General features: G+C 43.5%; 1 protein-coding gene across 1 annotated transcript in view; it reads right to left on the minus strand.

The window, feature by feature from the left end:
* Window positions 1-15,469, minus strand: part of LOC112251163 (BMP/retinoic acid-inducible neural-specific protein 3-like) — a 33,068-nt gene extending 17,599 nt beyond the window's left edge. The window contains exons 1-5 of the mRNA XM_024421957.2: window positions 15,180-15,469; window positions 8,813-9,003; window positions 7,225-7,421; window positions 3,132-3,237; window positions 1,031-1,267 (exon numbers count right to left, since the gene is read on the minus strand). Coding sequence (XP_024277725.1) covers window positions 1,031-1,267; window positions 3,132-3,237; window positions 7,225-7,421; window positions 8,813-9,003; window positions 15,180-15,391 — 943 coding nt within the window. The 5' untranslated portion in view covers window positions 15,392-15,469. The remainder of the gene's footprint in view (window positions 1-1,030; window positions 1,268-3,131; window positions 3,238-7,224; window positions 7,422-8,812; window positions 9,004-15,179) is intronic.
* Between the last annotated feature and the right edge of the window lie 933 nt (window positions 15,470-16,402).

Here is a 16,402-nt window from a genome sequence, read left to right on the forward strand (position 1 = left end):
GCATCAGATACATTTTTATATGATTTGGAGAATCACGTATACTTGGATTAACCTGCATTAAGTACCCATTTCAGTTCAACAAAGGCTTTCTGCAAAGCAATGAAGGTAGATTGATGCTCCGAAAGAGCCTGGTCAACCGTGGGGGCAATAGCATACAAAACCGTGTCATCTGCATTTTTTTTACAGATAGACCAACATTTTTATATAGACAGAAAAATGTACATGACCTAAAATCAATCCCTGTGGGACGCCTTTCGTAATATCAAGGAAACCTTTCATAAAACATTTCAGAGAATATAATTATTGGAGGTGTAACAACCTTTGTGGAGATCGAGCACATGGGCCGCCTTCTAAACCCTGAGATAATCGTCAGATTAAAAATATGTGTCAATGACTCTGCAATCAGGGGAGCAGAAAGCTGCAGCAGGGAACGATAAAGCAAACCAGTCCAATTGATTTTTTTAAGTAAGGCGTTAAAAAGTGGAACATTGCTGAAATGAAAACAAAGATTCACTGATCTTCCATTGAGCCAACTAGACGCTGGTGGAGGGAAAAGCAGTAGAATGACTGACCAGGCTAAATTAAATCACAATTTATTTCAAATAAAAAGCCTGCTGAGATAAAATGCTGATTAAAAGCATCACATATCAATTTTTTCTCAGTAATGATGCCAGAGTCTGACACAACTTGCTTAGGCAGGGAAGGACAGGAATTTCCACGCTTCAGTGCATGAACTGTTTTCCAACATTTTGATGGATCACCAGCAGAGTCTGAGATAGAACTTTAAAAAGTAGCTTGATTTAGCTTTCTTTATTGAGGAAGTACATATATTTCTCAATTGCCTGAAACACTGCCAATCTGCTACCAAGTCTGTTTTCTAGCCTTGGCCCAAGCCTGATTTCTCATTATAATGAGATCTGAAAGTTCAATACAAAACCAAGGATTTGTTCTATTTTTATCTCTAAGGCGTGTTTGTCTACTAGAGATATAAAAATAAATTAAAAAAGTTCTAGAGCCAATTTGTCCTCACCTGAATCCTCAAACTCCTTGTAGAGTGTCCCCCAGGTCTCAGTGATCCTCTGTAGACTGTCCTCCATGGCTTGGATGTCCATGTAGGGACAGTTGCATTCTGGGAACTTGGTGTCACACTTGCACCAGCAGTCATTGTCCTTACAGACGAAGCCCCCCTCCCCATTACAGGCAATGTAGCTTAGAGCAGCCTGGACAAAACTGTCCCTCAGGTAGTCTGGCAGGATAACCTGCAGGCCTGTAAAACAACACAACACAACCAAGATTTAGTACCACCATCAAAGTGTACAGTTATGGTACTGTATGAGAGGATAGCAGTAAGTGATTTATAGTGGGTGAATCACAAGGCAGTTCAAGTGTAGTTGTTAACCTTGGTACACTAACAATGTCAAATCAAATCAAATTTTATTGGTCACATACAGATGGTTAGTTGATGTTATTGTGAGTGTAGCGAAATGCTTATGCTTCTAGATCAGACAGTGCAGCAGTATCTAGCAGGTAATATCTAACAATTTCACAACAAAACCTAATATCTAACATATTCCACAGCAAAACCTAATACACACAATCTAGTAAAGGGATGGGATAAGAATATATAAGTATAAAATATATGGATGAGCAGTGACAGAGTGGCTGAGATGCAATAGATAGTAAAGAATAGATAGTGAAGGATACAGTATACAGTATATACATATGAGATGAGTCATGTGAGATATGTAAACATTCTTAAAGCGGCATTATTAAAGTGACTAGTGTTCCATTTATTAAAGTGGCCAATGATATCAAGTCTGTAGGTAGGCAGCGGCCTCTCTGTGCTGGTGGTGGCTGTTTAACAATCTGATGGCCTTGAGAAAGAAGCTGTTTTTCAATCTCTCTGTCCCAGCTTTGATGCACCTGTACTGACCTCGCCTTCTGGATGGAAGCAGGGTGAACAGGTAGTGGCTCGGGTGGTTATTGTCCTTGATGATCTTTTTTGCCTTCCTGTGACATCAGGTGTTATGCGTTGTGCAGACCACACCACCCTCTGGAGAGCCTTGCGGTTGTGGGCGGTGCAGTTGCCGACTGGACGCTCTCAATTGTGCACCTGTAAAAGTTAGTGAGGGTTTTCGGTGACAAGCCACATTTTTTTCAGCTTCCTGAGGTTGAAGAGGCACTGTTGTGTATTTTTCACCACACTGTCTGTGTGCTTGGACCATTTCAGTTTGTTGGTGATATGTACATCGAGGAACTTAAAACTTTCCACCTCCTCCACTGCTGTCCCTTTCATGTGGATAGGGGGATGCTCCCTTTGCTGTTTCCTGAAGTCCACGATCATCTCTTTTACTTTTGCTGACATTGAGTGAGAGGTCATTTTCCTGACACCAGACTCCAAGGGCCCTCACCTCCTCCCTGTAGGCTGTCTCGTCGTTGTTGGTAATCAAGCATACCACTGTGGTGTCGTCTGCAAACTTGATGATTGAGTTGGGGGCGTGCATGGCTACACAGTCGTGGGTGAACAGGGAGTACAGGGGGGGACTGAGAATGCACCATTTTGGGGCCCCAGTGTTGAAGTGTTGAGGGGTAGAGATGTTGTTTCCTAGCTTCACCACCTGGGGAAGTCCAGGAAGTCCAGGACCCAGTTGCACAGGACGGGGTCTCAAGCTTAATGATGAGTTTGGAGGGTACTATGGTATTGAATGCTGATCTGTAGTCAATGACCAGCATTCTTACATAGGTATTCCTCTTATCCAGATGGATAGGGAAGTGTGCAGTCTGATGGCGATTGCATCGTCTGTGGAACTATTGGGGCGGTAAGCAAATTGAAGTGGGTCTAGGGTGATATGATCCTTGACTAGACTCTCAATGTAAGAGCAGAACAATGATAGTCCAAACTGTATTTTATTCTCTACAAGCATTGTCATGGGATGTGTGGATCTCTTTGAAGATGCTATTGTATGGGAATTTATGATAGGGTGTGCTAAAAACCTGAAAAATATTTCACGTTCTTATTTCTTAGTAACATTATGTGATAATGGTGTGCAGGATTTGCATAACAGGAATACGTAATCAAAGGTCTGACATTAAAATGCAATATATGTGGTATGAATCAAAAAGAAACAGACCTTGCAAGTGGACTTTGTTTTCCGGACTCTGAACCAGAACAGAGCTGACAGAATCAAGGTTGTCATAGTTACTGCATCCGAGAGGGCCTGTCCGGGTCTCTGTTACCTGGGTAACAACAAACACACAATGCTTTGAATAGACATTCCTTTTAACATCAGAGCAACGTAAGAATGACAAAAATATATTTATGCATCATGCATTTCCTTTGAATTGACATCCTGGCAATCTTACACCCACTCTTGCCCTGGATTCATGTGCATGCTTTGCCATACGATGATTGACATCAGTATACGTACATGATCTATTCCAAATTAAAATAAAAAAAATACTACTACTTCTACAGTACTTCTGTATGAGACACATAATGCCAAAAGAAACACTTCTAAGAGTGGCTGCTCTCTGCTGGGGAAAAGCAATGAAGTGGTGGGCATGTGTGTTCCCTGGTGAGATGAGTGTTCAACCATGGGTTCCTGCTTCCTGTGCTCTATGAGTCAGAGCTGAAGCCCTATTATATACATTACACAGACCCTTTAATGACCATCACCCACAGCTCTGAGTAGATAATGAAGCACGGCTAGCAGAGAGATGCAGAACATTGCAGTGGTAGAGCATATGTACAGTACGCCCTCTCCTCTGCTCTCTCCTTCCTTCCACCCACATACAACATTTAAAGGTCCATAATTTTATCTCAATATCAAATCATTTCTGGGTAATAATTAAGTTAGTTTGATTGTTTTCAATTAAAATGTTAAAAAATAAACAAAAATATCTTCTTAGCAAAGAGCAATTTCTCAAGCAAGAATTTTGCTAGGGCTGTCTGGAAGTGGTCTGAGTGGGGAAGGAAAAAAAGAAAACTAGCTGTTATTGGCAGAGAGGTTTGTAACTTTCTTTTTTATTGGTCTATTAACTTATTTACCGCTTGGTGATGTTTCCAAGGCAGCCAGACCTCCATCTCACCAAAATAGGCTGAAATTGCAAGCGCTTTTCAAACAGCTCATACACTAAAAGGGCACTATCATCATTTTCCACGAATTCACAGTATTATTCCTACCTCATAGTGTGGAAATATAGATAAAACACAGGCAAGTCATGTTTTTTACTGCACTGGGTCTTTAATTGATTACATACATTCCTTTGTTACAGGTATTCTTATGCACCCGCAGTGAAAATGGCAGCAGTGTTGTTCTTATTCTCTCGCACTCAAAAAAAAGAGAAACATCAGAGTGGTGTTGAAGGAGAGCTTCTAACAACTCAGCCATGGCAGGTCTTTTCTGTCGTATTGACTGAGACATCTCTCCTGACCTTTTCCCTGGCAAACCGTCTCGGCCAGACCTCATCATTCTTTCCATTCTCCCTCGCTTGCAACATGAAATCTCTTTCCAGTCCTCTTCTGTTGACAGAAAGCTCCTAATTGATTGCTATTTTTCTCTCTTTGTAGGAGAGGGACCGTGTCGTCAGCCCAGAGATGTGCCCAGGTCTAGCCTGTCACAGGACAGTTGGTGGGGGAGAGACGGCTCGGAAACAAGGGTCAGTCCATCAGTTACACAATCAAACACAGTCCCAAAGTGCTGAAAGAGGGAAAGACTAAGAGACCCGAAGCTAATGCTGTGTAGGGTGAAACTTCTGGAGCTTATCAATCAAACCCTGAACCAGCAAAAGATGTGTGTCTGGGAAAATGAATAGAATGTGTAAATCAGAGAGAGGGGAGACCATCGGTGTGCAATGATTTTGCCATTATTATTAACAGCACATTGTAAATCACAAATTTCCTTGATATGGGATTATACTGCTGATAAGACTATGAGGAAATGAGGAACAATGCAGAGTTTTGAGACACTTGAATATTGAATCTATACAGAGCATTATTTGATATGCCATATGATAGCCCATATGGCACAACGTTGACTGATGAGCACGGCATTCAATTTCCTCTATGGACAGCAGCTGCTTTTCATTGCAGATATATTCTGGTATATTACTAAATGCTTAATGGCACATTATTGGCCACCTGTATCTCTCAGCTGCTGCTGCTGGAGGGATTTCACATGGAGCACAGAGAGAGACTGTGTTCTAGTAGTCTCAGTTAAGCTTATTTTCCTTCTTCTTTGCTTCTGCTTTTCTTCATGACCACTAGGGTGAAAGGATTGATATACAGGTGTACTATCTTAATTTGATCACTGTTGTTGCAGAGAAATGCTAATTGTAATTTCCACGTTTAAATGTCAGACATGATTTATCCTAACTAAAAATGCATCAACCCTTCCGAAAATGCCGATGAATTATAATGCACATGATAATTCACATTTCCGGTTGCTGCAGGATTCATTTCCAGCTGAGAAACTGGTCAAATTAAGATAGTACTGTGCATATGTAATATGTCTATGATAGCTAGATGAAGAAAAGAGGAGGAAGAGATTAGCTAAAAGGCAGTTATTTAAATTATGTGGTAACTCAGTGGCAGTTACATTTGCCCAAGACTCACTGGCAAGTGAAGGGGCAGGACTTTAGACTGGAAATGAAAGATTGTACAGTGCCCCTGTGACAACACAGACAACAACCGATTGAGTCGCGGGTTGGAAACGTGAAAAATGCAATGCTGCCATAATGGGAACATAATGCAATACTGGGACTGTCTGAGTGGAAATAAATATGAATCCACACGGTGTTGTGAGAGCCCCATGGCTGAAAAACTTTCTCTCATTGTTCATCATTCTGCAGACACACTGCCAACCATCGCATCGGTCAGGTGGGGATATCACCATCGATTTAGTTTAGGAAATTGCCAAATCATAACAAAAATGATCCCTGCCGCTCTGGTAACAGCTTGAGTCATTACTCATTATAGCAACAACCTTTTCTGAACAGAGGTAGAGAGGTAGCAGGCTGCACCGTGACCTCTTTAAGAGGGAGAAGATTTCCACAGCAAACCCCCAGAACACCAGAGCACTAACAGGCTTTTCCTCTGAAATGAGCTCCCAAATTTTCCCTCCATACGGCTACAAGGGGGGCAGCGGAAGCACCGGCAGCCTGATCTGCTATCCTCCTACCATCCCCTGTCCAATTCACATTCACATGGTGGAGCGGTTGGTTGTGTCTGTCCCGGCGTCACGGGGGTTGACGCCCTGTGGAAATGATGCGTGTGCTGAAGAATCCCTCCGCTGCCTCCCTCCCTCTCAGTGATTCACTCTGCTTCACTGATGAGCTGCTCAACCTCTCTGCTTCTCTGCTCTCACCTGTCACTCTCAACACATCTCTGCCTTTGAACCATTAAAGTTGGCGCTGACACACATACCCACACTTACACACATACACACACACACACACTTCAAAAGTGACTCCCAACAGAACAGACAAAGCAAGACTAGATACCTCTGCTGTGATAGAAATGTCCAACCTCCCACACATCCTTGTGGTTCAGGGAGTACAGAGCTTTGATAGCTGTTATTCATCGTTTGCTCCGACAAATTCAGAGGCCAGATGCCACACACAGATGTGACTGTCACTATATAGCAACATGAAGGATCTGAAAGGTTCACGTTTGCTATTTTCAAAAGGGGTGTGTGCACATCCAACAACTTTACAGGTGCAGGGTTCAAAAAAAATGGCATAATAAAGAAACATAAATATTTGCACACTTTAGCTCAGCCTGACAAAATCCATCCTGTTGAAATGTTGCACTAACAGAGTGGATGTATTTATATCACTTTCCTTATTCACACAACATTGCAGTAACCTACTGGTATGTCCTGTATGTCACAACATTCATCCCAACAGCTACAGTACTCAGTTCAGATGAGGTATGTCAACGCCTGGCCCTGGAAATACACCACCTACTGATCAACACTCCTGGCTCTTCACAACCTGACAAGCTGACACTTCTTACAAGGAGCATTCCAGGATCTCTAATCAGCTAACCAACTGTGCTGCTCCACTTGAACAAGTATGATTGCATGAAGTTTCAAGATTGATGGAAGGTCAGTGTGTGTACGTGTGTGTGTGTGTTTGTGTATGTGTGTGGGTATGTGTGGGTGTGCGTTTGGGTGTTGGTTGTGCGTGTGTGTCCGGTGTGTCCTTGTGTGTGTTTGTGTGTACCTTAATGGCTGTGGATGCTATCTGGATGTGGTGCAGCTTGCGCAGGGTGCTCTCTCTGTCTATGAAGTAGGAGGCAGCCAGCTGGTGCAGAGACTCCAGAGTTACGCTGGACGAGTTGCCAGAACCAGAGTATTCGCTCACATCCGCCTTCTTACTCAGCTTTCTCTTGTCCACAAATATCGTTAAGGCCTCTTCCCCTGCAAACACAAGATGGCGTTACGACAATGTTTGCCGACGCTGTTTAAACAGGCTTTCTTTTCAACTGCTGGGAGAACGTTCACTGGCTAACATGGTTTTAACAGTCTATACAAATATCAGTTGACATTAGTCAGATGGTCTCTGAACTACATAGTCAACAGCTATCCAGTTTTAGTAGTATGGCAATCAATAGGAATAATATAGGGTATTATTCACTGCCAGGTATTATGACTGTTAACCATGTGCTATTTGGTAGAATATGAACAAACATACATCCAGATTCAACCATAAAGGAGGGCATCATATCATATTATCAATGGTAGTCTGTGTTTTGTGTTCTTCTTCCTCTGCTGCAGAAAGGTGCCCTTAAATCCCTATGTAATTTATTCATTTATTTCATGAAGTCCATGTGTTCCAGAACACGGACAGGCAATCCATTTATAACCCCATTCAGCAGCCAGCAGCACATCTCTGGCTCATGGCCAAGCAACAGCTCCTCATCTTCCTCTCCTCATACAGAACTACTCTGGTTGTGTGCCAGGGCATGGAGGTTGCATCGCATCAGCCAGTGCAGCTGTGTGTGTGTGTGTGTGTGTGTGTGTGTGTGTGTGTGTGTGTGTGTGTGTGTGTGCGTGTTCGTGTGTGTGGCCACTCACAACTACGACCTTTCCAGGAGCCCGTCTGAGGTAATCGACAAGTGTTGCTTTCCAACAGGAAACCCATTCCCTTGGTTTCCTCGACATGCACAGGGCTTTGTAGCTGAAATAAGCGTCTCTCCTGTAAAGAGCAACCACCCTCACGGCGTTGTCCACATGACTATCAAAAGCACTGGGGAATGACTGTGTAGCTGAGGGTTATGCAGTACATGTACGTGTAGTGAGGTTTGGGTTTTCATTATGTAGACAAAAATCTATTAAAGAAAAGTCTTCCACTGAATTCATATAGGCTGCTATGCCAACATTGGCATAGAATGCATGTACATGTCCTGCCCTCATTAGCTTTTTGGTGTTATTGGGACTTTACAAACACAGAAAACTGACAGATGATTAGAATACCGTACCCCTCTTTTCCAACCATTAGGGGGATTCAAAAATATGACCCTGTATCGGTGAATAGGGGTCAACTACTACTACCTACTCCAGGGGTAAGCAACCCTGTTCCTCGAGTGCTGCAGGTACTGTAGGATTTTATTCCAGGTAGGCAGCACACCTGACCAACTTAGCTAATTGATCAGTTCAGTGATTGACTAAATTCCACAAACCTCGTGCTCCTGCGGCACTCCAGCACCAGGGTTGCCTACTCCTGACCTAATTCATCATCCCCACAGAATCCCCTGATCAAACACTATATAGGGAATAGTGTGCCATTTCAGACATAGTGGTGTGTTTACCTCCCAGCGTGGCCGACAGCAGGAAGTGTGTCCCATACTTCCTGATCAGGTTGTCAGTGATGAGTTGGGTGGTGGGTCTCCGACCCAGGAGACGGATGTTACGGATGAACTCTGGTGTCAGGGGCAACGGCGACTCCAGGAAGTCTCTCCTCTCCACAGCCAGGTTGTTCACCTTCCATCTCCCAAACTCTCTGGAAAGAAGAAGACTTTAAAATGTCCTTGAAACTGTTTGGTAAATAAGGCTCACTAATCATGTGATGGTATTAATGGTTTTCTGTCTGTCTGTCCTGTCTGTCTGCAGAAGAGTAGGGGAGAGGTGAGTCTACGGGGGCAGCTATCAACCGCAATGCCTCACTGCATCCTTAGCTTTAAGTTCTGATGGAGAGATGGGAGAGTGAGAGAGCAAAAGCGAGAGAGAGAGAGAGAGAGAGAGAGAGAGAGATCCAAAGCAGGTACCATTTGGAAGATTAATATAGCTGGGGAGGAGAATGCTCCCAAAGCCTGCAGCTGACAGGTGCTCTCCTTAATAAACACATCATAATCAAAATGTGCAGTGACAGAGAAACCCATAGACATCGGCGGATCTCTGACACTCCATACAACTCATAATGAGGAAAGAAAGTAAAGCGACCAAAAGGAAAGGAAATGCTAGAGGCAGCTGTAAAGTTCGGATTCTCATCAGCGTCTGTAGCTTTGACATCTTCTGTTTACATTTATAAACATTACTAAGTTATTCTGTATGCAGCCTTAAAGGCGGAGCATTGTTACGCCTTGAAAGACTTTGTTTGCGTTAATCCCCTGTGTTTAAATAATTACAGCATCTAAACACTGGTTCAATTTTAATTGGCTCTGACAGGTTCAGATAATATTTCTGTGAGGGAGGTCGAAATGAACATGCTCTGTCTGTGTCAGTTAGCTGGAGGCTACAGTAGAAGCAATGTAGTGTAGAAGAAATGATGTGCAATATTTTACATCCTGATGCTGGATATAGAAAGCCTTTCTTCTTGCCTGTTTTTTTCTCCTTTCTGCCCATCCCTCTGCCTGCCTGTCTGTCTGTCTGTCTGTCTGTCTGCCATCCCTCTGCCTGCCTGTCTGTCTGTCTGTCTGTCTGTCTGTCTGTCTGTCTGTCTGTCTGTCTGTCTGTCCTGTCCATCTGTCTGCCTGCCTGTCTGTCTGTCTGTCTGCCATCCCTCTGTCTGTCTGTCTGTCTGTCTGCCTGCCATCCTGTCTGCCTGCCTGTCATGTCTGTCTGTCTGTCTGTCTGTCTGTCTGCCTGCCATCCCTCTGCCTGCCTGTCTGCCTGTCTGCCTGTCTGCCTGCCTGTCTGTCTGTCTGTCTCTGTCTGTCTGTCTGTCTGTCTGTCTGTCTGTCTGTCTGTCTGCCTGCCATCCCTCTGCCTGCCTGTCTGTCTGTCTGTCTGTCTGCCTGCCATCCCTCTGCCTGCCTGTCTGTCTGTCTGCCTGCCATCCCTCTGCCTGCCTGTCTGTCTGTCTGCCATCCCTCTGTCTGTCTGTCCGTCTGCCTGCCTGTCTCTCTCTCTATGTCCGTATGTCTCTCTCTCTGTTTCTCTTTCTGTCTCCTATCACTATATTTATTTCTCTCCTTTCCAACACACACATACAAACACACACACACACTCCCTAACTAACCTCACAGGTGCAAGTTATCACTAAATGATGCACTGCGCTGTGAATTGGATGCTTGTCTGCTGTAATCAGAATAGGTTCGCCAACCTGTGCTGTAGGTGATGGATGGAGGGGGCGGGGCCTTTTGATAGGAGATATATCACATTAAAGCAGGAGTAATGATGAAGAGCCTCTTCTTGAGGATCATATGGGGCAATGTGGAAAATTGTAAAATACTTTTATGTCTACTCTCATACAGGTAGTGAAAATATAGCAATTAGTTTAATTTGTGTGATGTTAGTATGCCTAATCCACTTATGGGAAAGCTTTCTCAAATCAATACATGAAACATACAGCTTAATGAATATATGCACACCCACATACTTCTACTTTTAGACATGTCCCTTGAGTAATTTGTCGGTCAGTTACACCAAGCATAACCATTAATCCTGACCTCTTTTCACTCCATACATATAAATTACCTCTTCAACTGGGCCACCGTAGCATTCCTCGCCAGTTATATCTTGCTTTGCTATGTGAGAGCTGAGATTTGGCAGTTCAAAGGCATTGCATGTAAGAAGTGAGAAAAGGAGCAAGAGGAGAGAGAGAGGAAATAGGAGAGAGGAAATAGGAGAGAGGAGAGCGAGAGAGGAGAGTGAGAGAAGTGAGAAAGAGAGAAGGGCGAGAGAGGAGCAAAAGAGGAGGGAGAGAGGAAATAGGAGAGAGGAAATAGGAGAGAGAGGAGAGAGAGGAGCAAGAGAGGAAGGAGAGAGGAGAGAGTAAGGGAACAGGTAAGGAAAGTGTAGCCTCAAAATCATTCTGTCATTGGTTTCTCCAGTTATCGTTGACTGTGATAAGCTGGACTTGTCTTATCTTAAACCCCCCCATAGGGCTAATGGTACATCCAATAAGGAGTGGGATGAAATTAAATGGATTTTACCATGGAGCAGTTTTTGGGGTTCTGCAGTCTTTCCTTAGACTACACCATGCAGTTATTCTTCTTATCTGTCTCTCATCACTGTACTGTACGTCACGGGAGGTGGTGGCAGCTTAATTGGGGAGGGCAGGCTCGTGGTAATGGCTGGAGCACAATAAGTGGAAGGTTATCAAATACATCAAACACATGGTTTCCATGTGTCTGATGCCATTCAATTTGCTCCACAGAATTATTATGAGCCGTCCTCCCCTCAGCAGCCTCCACTGCTGTACGTAGCTACCTTGGTTTCATTTGAGATATCATTCATTCATTTTCACACATCTCTCTTTTGGACTATTTCTCCTAGTAGAGATTTCAGAGAATTGGGATACATTGCTTTTCTCTGGGTATTAAATAAGAAGGCCACTGTAACACAGATCAAGATCTTTTTAAGGTTTCCAAAAGACATTCTCAAATTTGATGCATTGCAGCCGTACAGAAATACGGTGTTCATACTGTGAACTTCTCTATGCGATTTGGTGCCAACACTCACTTATGTTTCTGAAATGCAAAATGTCAAAAAATACAAGAGCTACACAAGTGTAGCCTACAATTTCCTACACCCTGCTGTCTACGGCAACTGTCACTTGGCAATGGTTGGCTAGGACTGGTGGTGCAGCGGAACCCCGTCTCTACGCATGTTGACTGAGGGAAAAGCTGTTGCATTCGCCAAAACAATGAGTGATTCCACAAACAGGAAAACAGCCTCCATTTCCTGTTGGAGGACCCATTAAAATTCTTTCAAATTCAATCAAGAAGAGAGGTGGAAAATTGAAAGAGGGATGAGATGGTGCAATTTCATTACTGCAATGATGGCATAGTAACACACAGCCACTGTAACTAGAAGCACCCACTTGCGGTAATTCATCTTCTCTCTGTCAGTGAAGATTATGAGAATTTAGCAGAAATGCAAAACTCTGCAGGAGCAAATAATGTCACTTTCCATCTCCGCATGTCTGTTTTGCTGTGAAATTATGTGTTATGGAATAGGGAATAGATTGTCAGATATGAGAGGTAATTTTAAACAAACAAACTGTGTGGTGGACTGTTTGGCTATGCCGCTGTCACTGGGAATTGGCAACAGAGTGGACATATTAGATATATGCATGTGAGTACGCCACAATAACCTCTCATATTAACAGAGACAGAGACAATTAGTACCACCTGCATGCACTTTAATACAAAATGGCCACCACACAATGCCACAGTAAAACCAAAGTTGTCTGACAAAGCAATTCTACAGGATTATATTCTATGTGATGTTTTTTTATAGATAGTTTTGCCACTGGGAACCATTGTTGATGTGTTGAGATCACCTGGGGAAGTTTGAGGGATGAGAACATATATCACTAACAATCTGTTTGACAACGAAAGGCACGCTGGATTCATTTACCACCTTTCCTCCTACTGTAAAAACCTGCAGTATAGTTTCCTCCTAGGCACACACTGGTTGAATCAATGTTGTTTTCTTGTCATTTCAATGGAATTAGGTTGAACCAATGTGGAATAGACATTGAGTTGACATCTGTTCCCAGTAGGCAGTCACCTTGTACCATTAAAGCTGTTGATTTTAAGGGAACATTGTATAACTTGATGCAGTCCTTATGTAAGATACTGTTAAGAGACCAAAGTCTGTAACAGATACAATTACCTTGAATTATCCCTATATTCCCCCATAGAAATATAATCAAGTGATTATCTGTCTATGATATCCCAATTAGCAGTTGTCATCTCAGCACAAATTTTGTCTGGTCGATTAATACCAATTAGTAATTTGCTATGTTTACATCCAATTTGTGATATTCTAAAACCTGCATAAAAAAATATGCACATTTTCCCACCAGAGATAATATGTTTCCATCAAAATGACTTGTTGCCGATAAAAAGTTGTGCATGATGACATCAATTACTTTTGCGTTTTTATGTACCGATAAAAAAGTAGACTGTCTTATCACTAAACATGTTGCGTTATAAAGAATGTCCCCACTCTGGTATTTGCATGTGCGCTCTTGCCAACAGCTCGCAGACAGTGCGCAGATTCTGTCTGCGAGATCCCTATTACAGACAAAATCAAGATTATTAAGCATCGAACATCAAGTCAACAGAATAAGACCCTCGATATTTATTGGAAAGTTGCATCAAGCCCGTCACCGTGCACTTTCACCACCCTGTGAAGTTCATCATAACGTATTTCGACTGTAGACGAATACAATGCATTCTTTCCGGAGTCGTAGTGGTAGGACCACAAAACATAACACCATATCATTGCGTGACTCCAAGTTTACTTCCATATGATGGTTATTATATAAATATTTGCGCATCATTAATTTTACAACCACAAAAAGATCCCACCTTGTCAAGCGTATTTTGTTTTGTAGACATTTAGAAGGTTTACCGACTGTTTCCATCAGGCCTGTCATGACATATACTTTACTCACGTTAAAAGGTTGGATGGAAACCTGGATTATGAAAGAAAAAAACCACAGTCGACATAAAATACAGTGCTCAGCATTTCTACCAGCCAACGAAAGGGCTTTAATAATATTACTGTTAATCAAGGGTTGGTTGTAATCTAGCGCGCCTCAGACACAACCTTGCAGCTGACAGTAGACTCTCAGGGGATGGTGTGATAATGCAGAGTAATAACTATTAAGAGCCCACTAATCACTTGGCCACATGATAAGACTATTAATCTTACCGCCAATGAAGCTCAGTCCCGAGAGCTGTGATGGGCCTGCACTAGCCGGAGGAGAAATATTAAAACGCTTTAACGCGGGAAGCAGATCACCTTAGCCCATAAAACACCCAGCACAAATCCATAGATGTCAGAGTCCCGTCTGCGGTTTCCCGGGCCGTGTTCAATACCTTTCCAACTCACGACGGACAGGATATATGACACACTTTCCACTCATTTTATATCTTGAGCCAATATGTGAAAATGTGTTCAACGTTATGACAAATCATACGTTTTTCCCCCTACACTACAGTAATCAACATATTTTTCCTGAACAGATATCAGAATATGCATATGGCCATTTGCTTGTAATTACCTTGATACACTCAAATAATTTAACTGTACTATTTACCAACAATAGCTATATTATGTAGGTGCCTAGGTGAATACTGTAGATACAAAACAGCTACAATAGTAGATGCATGGATTAAGATATAACCACAAAAATGTAAGTTTTTCCCTCCTCTTCTCCTCGAAGGCCCTTTATTTACTTAACCTTAGTTGACTTACTTGCAGTTCCAATAATTCAATAAAGTTTCCACTACTAGACTATCCTAGATGTGCTGAGGTGAGAACTTTTCACATCTCTTTTCAAGGCTTTCCTTCCAGTGGTATTTACTTCACGACTTTAAACCCCACACGACACTGAACGTGCTTTAGCAATTTGACAGTGGATATAACATTCAGCCTGCTTTGGTGTACTAACACGTTGGTAGGCAGTCTAATCTGTCCATCTAACTATTGATTCTCTCTATACCTATTCTAGACTACCTGTGGTCTGACTCTCATGTATATCTCTGAAGAGAACACTGCTATGAGACTCACCTGTTTACCTGTAAACCGCCCCTACGTCAGGGTTTCCTAAATTTAGTCCTCGGGACTCCTTGGTTTTTGCCCTAGCACTACACAGCTGATTCAAATAATCAACTAATCATCAAGCTTGGATCATTTGAACAAGCTGTGTAGTGTTAGGGCCTGAGGACTGAGTTTGGGAAACACTGCCCCATGTACAAGCCCTGCTATGCAACTCACCGGTATATCTTGTAGCGGGTGGAGAAGCCCTGCCGGTTCCTCTCAACGAAGTCTGTGTACTCCTGGGAGTGGTGGAAGGGGCCCTTGTCGGACAGCAGCCAGTCCAGGGGCCCTCCGGGGCGGTCGTGGGGCAAGCTGGTCGAGATAGGGGCCCCGGCCCAGAGCCAGACCCAGCAGTGCAGGCTGACACTGAGGAAGCCCCATAGAGCCATCAGAGATTGAGGGAGCAAGGGAAGGAGGGAGGGAGTGAGGGAGGGGTGGAGGGAGGGAGGTAGGGGTGGAGGGAGGAAGGAAGGAAGGGAGGGGTGGAAGGAGGTAGGTGTGGAGGGAGGAAAGAAGGGAGGGGTGGAGGGAGGGGGAAGTGGAGGGAGGGAGGGGTGGAGGGTGAGGGATTGAGGGAGGGATTGAGGGAGAGAGGGGTGGGTGGAGGGAGGGGGGAGTGGTGGAGGAATGGGATCAGTAGTGGAAGGGTTTCCTACACGCAAGCTCACTCCTCCTCTGGGATGACCGGGGAATCTGCATTCCCTCACATCCACTGGAGCACCTGGGAGAGAAAGACGTAAATGATTGCCACTTGAGAATGTACTGTTCTTATAATCATCAGGCACCTTCATCTTTTAAGAGATCCTATACTGACAAGTAAAAAATGCCTTTGTATTTTACACATCAAACAATCAGAACTCTGATCTCTTTAGCTATTATGGAGTAAGTCACTAGTCATCTGTTTTGACATTACACTTCTATTCCACCTCTAGTCCGAGCCTCCCATTACTCAACATCTCCCTTCTAAGGGTTGTCAATCTCTCCCCTGCAGCTGGGACCAAACCAGATGCTTGGTTTAAAAAAATCCCATTACTTTATTCTGATGACAATCTGTCAAGTGAACTCAGCCATGTGACCATGTGTGTGGGAGGGTTTCAGAAATCATTATTCAAAACAATACCGCAAGATGCCGGGGGGTAGACGTGGGGGCAGGTGCTAGGAGATGTGTGAGAGAGTGGGAGAAAGAGAGAGATGGAGAGAGAAAGATAGAGAGAGCGAGAGAGAGAGATAGTGTGGGAGAAAGAAAGAGAGATGGAGAGAGAGAAAGGGAGAGGGTGAGGTAGTCTGAGAGAGAAAGGAAGAAAGAGAGAAACAGATGCATAGAGAGTGTGGGAAAGAGGCAGATAGAGAGAGAGACAGTGATAAAGAAAGGGAAAGGGTGAGGTAGTTTGAGAGTTAAA

The sequence above is a fragment of the Oncorhynchus tshawytscha genome, linkage group LG05 (genome assembly GCF_018296145.1).
Source record: "Oncorhynchus tshawytscha isolate Ot180627B linkage group LG05, Otsh_v2.0, whole genome shotgun sequence".
Classification (NCBI taxonomy): Eukaryota; Metazoa; Chordata; class Actinopteri; order Salmoniformes; family Salmonidae; genus Oncorhynchus; species Oncorhynchus tshawytscha.